The 5,161-nt window shown below is 44.5% G+C and overlaps 1 protein-coding gene across 2 annotated transcripts in view; it reads left to right on the top strand.

The window, feature by feature from the left end:
- Positions 1-5,161, top strand: part of phf20a (PHD finger protein 20, a) — a 13,376-nt gene continuing 8,215 nt past the window's right edge. For both annotated transcript variants that reach the window (XM_035662523.1, XM_035662522.1), the window contains exons 1-6: positions 1-161; positions 2,198-2,304; positions 3,038-3,209; positions 3,546-3,630; positions 4,082-4,158; positions 4,276-4,873. In XM_035662523.1, the coding sequence (XP_035518416.1) occupies positions 2,222-2,304; positions 3,038-3,209; positions 3,546-3,630; positions 4,082-4,158; positions 4,276-4,873 (1,015 nt within the window). In that variant the 5' untranslated portion in view covers positions 1-161; positions 2,198-2,221. The remainder of the gene's footprint in view (positions 162-2,197; positions 2,305-3,037; positions 3,210-3,545; positions 3,631-4,081; positions 4,159-4,275; positions 4,874-5,161) is intronic.

The raw sequence follows: 5,161 nt of genomic DNA, 5'->3' as shown, positions 1-5,161 counted from the left end.
GCATGGCGCCACACTCCTCGCGCCGGTAGTGAATGCAGCGGGGAGAAATTCAACTGCGTGTTTAGGGCCAGGCAGGCAGAGGAGGTGGTACCTGCACCTTAAAAGATTCACTGCACATTTTAACGTTACACCCAACCGGACAAAGAGCGACTGGAGAACAGGTAGGAAACCTAACTCCTATCTCCCCTTTGCTTCAGCGTTAATAATCCCTGATAACAGCGGGAGCGAGGCCCGTTTGGTGGATGCAGCAGCGCAGACGGTGTGCTGCCGCATGTCGGCTTCTCGAGTTCAAAACAAACGTGACGAAGTAGCTAATAAAATGTAATGTTTGTACATTGAGTTGGTCTAATTGTGTTGATTACTGGTGTGTCTCTTGTCCTCCGTGCGCTTTATCACTTGGTGATAAAGCTCAAATGTTTCCGTGGTGGGTCACTTTGGGAAGTTTAATGCTGTACATTTCCACGCTGCTCATTCCCAACAAGAAGTAGGCCCAGCGCGAGGCCCCGAGTAGCGCTGTGACTGACAGCTGAGCGGCCAATCAGAGGCGAGCGCCCCGCCCACCGCAGCCCCTCTCAACCAATCACATTAGCCCGAAGCGCCGACGCATATGCTGTTATATCTCGCGCTACGCACACACGTTATAAAACGCCGGACAATAAAGTGTCACTGGTAGTGGAAGTAGTGGTCAACAAAGGCTACCTGGAGGAAGAGGAGGAAGAGGAGGCGACGGCTTCTCGTTGTCTTTTATGCACCGATTGTGCGCATGTACAATTAAAAGGGCGTGGGATGCGTTATTCCTCTTAGATTATTAGAGTAAATAACAACATACGATTAAATTATTGCTAAATATATCTCTCGTAACATTATCTCTTTTAAAACTGAATCACAGTCCGTTTCCAGACTCTGACTGTGCCATCACCAACCCTCTCTCTGCGCCCTGCCCGTGTCGCTGTCGTCCGTCTGGCTCTGTCTGTGCACGCCATCAAAATACATTTCTTCATGTTAAATACTGCATTTTCCTGACTAGTATAGTGTTTTCCGCTCTAATATCGCGTCGGGGATCAGCCTGCATCCGACGAATAACCATAAGGATGTTTGCCATTGTCTCCTATTGTGTCGATACGTGAGATCGGCTGATCAGAAAACACGTGGGCCGACTAGTGTGAAGATATCCGGTCTGTAGGTTGCGCTGAGCCAGTAACTCCAGACTGTCTCCGCTATGATGAACCGAGCCAGCTATAACCTGGACCAAAGTAAGACGTTTTGATGTGTGTGTGTGTGTATATATAATGTATATCGTTTAGCTTCCAGTTAAGGGCGCCGATGTCTCCGTCAGTCCTCTGTATTGTGCATGCTCGACAAAAGAGGCGCTGTTATCGGGAGGGAATTGGATTTTTCCATGTAAGACAAAGATTATCGTCCTCCACCGAGCGATTGGACGGCAGCGGCACAGTACTGGCCTGTATTTGATGAAACCGCATAGACAAGGACCCAGTTTAAGAATCTTCAGTTTTTAATGTGTCGAGTATTGGCTTGGTGCATGATTGCATAATTGCTTGCCTACTGTAGTGGTGGGTGCTTCCAGTAGGAAGTGAAAGCTATGGACCCGTTATCTTGTTCTCATCGTGCCTTTTTTGGTTGCTTAATATAATACTGAGATTGAATGCTGCTCGTTTTGTATAAAGATCCTGGGAGGAGTCTGTGTGAAGTCATTCTTAGACACCTCTGTTGTCTCAACTAGTGATCACTGAACATCTGGTATTAGTTACACATTTCACCACCATTTGAGGGGCATGGCTCACCGTAATATACGTTTTCCCTTTGCTTTACACTGTGTTGTACTACAATACAACGTGTGTAATCTGTAGCTTGTGTGTGTTAACACGAGTGATATCTCTCCCCAGCCTGGACTGAATTATTGTTCTAGTGGCAATGGTATATTCCATGGGAGTGGCATACTTGCCTTGAACACCAAAATTGCTACTCAGGTGCTCAGTCTTGTGGTATAATAATTGTTAGTGATGACCTGAGAGAGACTTGGCAGACTGCAAGATTGTCTGTAAAGTCCTTGACAGTCGCAGTTGTCTTGACTAGACACAATGTGTTTGTTAGTAGTATACCCAAGGTCATATGGGTGTAGTTTTGATTGGTATGTGTTTTGGTTAATGTGTGTGTGTGTGCGCGTGTGTACATACAGGAAGGGAGCCTTGATGTGGGCAGTATGAGTAAGACGCCCCCTACCAGAAGAGGGATATCATTTGAGGTGGGAGCTCAGCTCGAGGCCAGAGACAGCCTCAAAAACTGGTGAGTCATGGCCTCGCTCACTCCTCTCATCCCTGTTACTGTTCACTTCCTTCATTCTCTCTCATAAATGTTCATTCTCTCCTTTCTGGGCCTGGGTTGGTTAGCTGTTCTTTAAGTCGATGAACCATTCACAGATTGAGAAAGCCACTCATTGCTCCTTTTGCCAGTAAACAGCTGATGGTTGTGTGCTTTCAAGCTGCCTTTGATCTAGATTGATAATGCAGGACAGTAAAATGAATCTGAATGTCTAATATTAATCATTTGAATGGTTGGGATGGGAGACCTTTTTTACATAGTAACTGCTCCCATGTATTCCTCACTGAAAAAGAAATGCACTTCCTGTATTGTTAACTGCATTACCTATTATGTTACCTCTCCTAGTCACACCCTTTGACAGACACACACATTAAAAACAAATTTGATATTGGTTCTCCTATTCGGTGTCTGGCTAAAGGAGAAATATCTGTATGTACTGGGGGCGGTTGCATTAATGTGGTACTGAATTTGTAATCCAAGGTAATCACACTAAAGTAGCCCAGCACTGCCCTGAGCACAGCATCCTGTTAAATTAAGCAGTGCGTCATGATTCATTGTGGTTCTTCGTGTTTGACATTTTCAAGATTGATTTAATTTCTGACTTGCCACCATCTTTGTGTTATGTTGAGACAAAGGACAAGGAACATAAACCTCTCCCTTCCTAATCACTCATTATTGAATTTCTTTTGTCGTGTAGGTATGCTGCCAACATAGAGAAGATTGACTACGAAGGTGAAAAAGTACTAATCCATTACCGCCAGTGGAGCCACCGCTACGACGAGTGGTTTGACTGGACCAGTCCCTACCTTAGGCCTGTGGAGAGGGTTCAGCTGAGGCGACAGGGCCTGCAGGACGACGCTCCTATACCTGTAAGTTAAGAACATTGTTCATGTTCGCTTTGTCCTGCGTTGCATAGAGCAATTGGAAGGACATCCCTGCTCCGGAGTTATCTTGTGTTCCTCCAGCCTTTGTTCTACAGTGTTTCTGCACAGAGCAGCATCTGGCTTTCTAGCTGAAACGTGATACAAGGGTTTTATTTGCATGAGCTCAATGGGTATCTGCTGCATTTGCTTGTGGGTAAAAGTAATTTTAATAAAGATGTAACAAGAATGTTGGTTTTGTTAGCAGTTAGCTGTTCCTCCCACGAGATTCTGAGAACGTATCTACAATAAGCCCGACTTCAAATGTCTCTGTCCTTCCTACAGGGCTTTCATGTGAACGATAAGGTCCTTGCCAGCTGGTCCGACTGCCGTTTCTACCCCGCTAAGGTCATTTCAGTCAATAAAGATGGTGGGTATCTATTTTGCATTTGTATACTTTGAGTACAATTGTCTTAATATGTTTAAATGTATTGGTCCACTGTATTTGGAGTTAATGATTATAATGGGTTGAATGCGCATCATTTTTCAGAAAGGGATTTTCTTCTGTTTAAGTTTTGTGGTTTCAGTGCAAGATGTGCAATATGCATCAGTTTAAAATGTTTAACTGTCAGTTTTGCTTTTTAAAGGAAACTGTGGTATTGTGTGGTATTGCGTGGCATTCAATAATAGCAACATTGCTTTGTCTAGCATAGCAAAGAGAAACTATGAAGACCAAGCTCTCTGTTGCACAATTACACAACTCTTAATATGGGAATAAGAACCATCAGATACTTCAAATCTAGTCTGTAATCAGCTGTCTGGCTAACAGCTTGTGTTATTGTATAACATGGTTTGCAACATTTCTCTTTTATCCCTCTCAGCATCCTACACTGTGAAGTTCTATGATGGCGTTATCCAGACAGTGAAGGGAATACACGTGAAGCCTTTTATTAAAGAGGTACATGTCATTGTTTTGATCCTGCCTATCCATAATCTGTATCTATGCATGTTTACTGTACAAGCGCCTTTTTCTGCACTTGTTTCCTTAAACTTTCTTTGTCCTGCTGACAAATAGAGAGGTGGTGTTGGTGGAGGGAAGTCTCGGTCATCTGAAAGGAACATGGTTAGGAGGGTCTCAAACCGCAAAGACAGGAAGCCTCAGGAGAACGGAGGTCCCAAGAACAAGCGAGCCAGGCGTAGCACGTCTGACCAGGAGGACGACAGCAACAGCGAAGACGAGGAGCGGGAAGAGGCGATGGTTGACGAGAAAAACAAGAAAACAAATGGTGAGGTAGAGGCTGCGCCCACTATCAAACAGGAAGAGGAAATATCAGAGCAAGCAGACCACAAGAAGCCCAGGGATGCAGAAAAGGGGACAGGACTCACAAATGGGGTGAAGGTGGAAGAAGACAATGAGCAAAACGAGGAAAGATGCCATGTTAATGGAGAGGTAAAGAAGGAAGAGGTGGAATTAGAACAGAGTGAAACAAAGCCATATACAGAATCACCTAAGCCATACACAGAGTTGCCCGCTCAGACGTCAGCACAGACAGAGCAGGTGTCTGTCACTATGACAACCACAGAACCCAATGGAGATGTGGAGCAGAAGCCAAACGTCCAATCAGAAAGCCCTCAGCCTGCAGCGGACGTGCCGCCTCCTCAACCTGTGAAACGTAAGTGTTGATCCAGAAATGTCACCCAATCTGTAGGATTGTGAAAATGACTAAGTGTGCACAGTAAATATCACATAGCTCAAGAGCCCAACCAGTATGGGATTTTTGAGACTTTTTTTTTTTTTTTTTTAAAGTGGGGCAGAATTCACTGATTACAGATATGTTGGCTGATGGTGAACGTTTGAGCTGGAATGAAAATGGAGCTTTTCTATGTGGATTTTGCACAAATATGATGCAACGGTACTCCGAAAGATGCTTTCTGAAACACACTGCAGTTGAAACTATAAA

The sequence above is a fragment of the Morone saxatilis genome, unplaced genomic scaffold (genome assembly GCF_004916995.1).
Source record: "Morone saxatilis isolate NCDOM2014 unplaced genomic scaffold, NCSU_SB_2.0 Contig18, whole genome shotgun sequence".
Taxonomy (NCBI): Eukaryota; Metazoa; Chordata; class Actinopteri; family Moronidae; genus Morone; species Morone saxatilis.
Note: the sequence above shows the minus strand (reverse complement) of the source record. Positions and strands in the feature narration are given on the sequence as shown.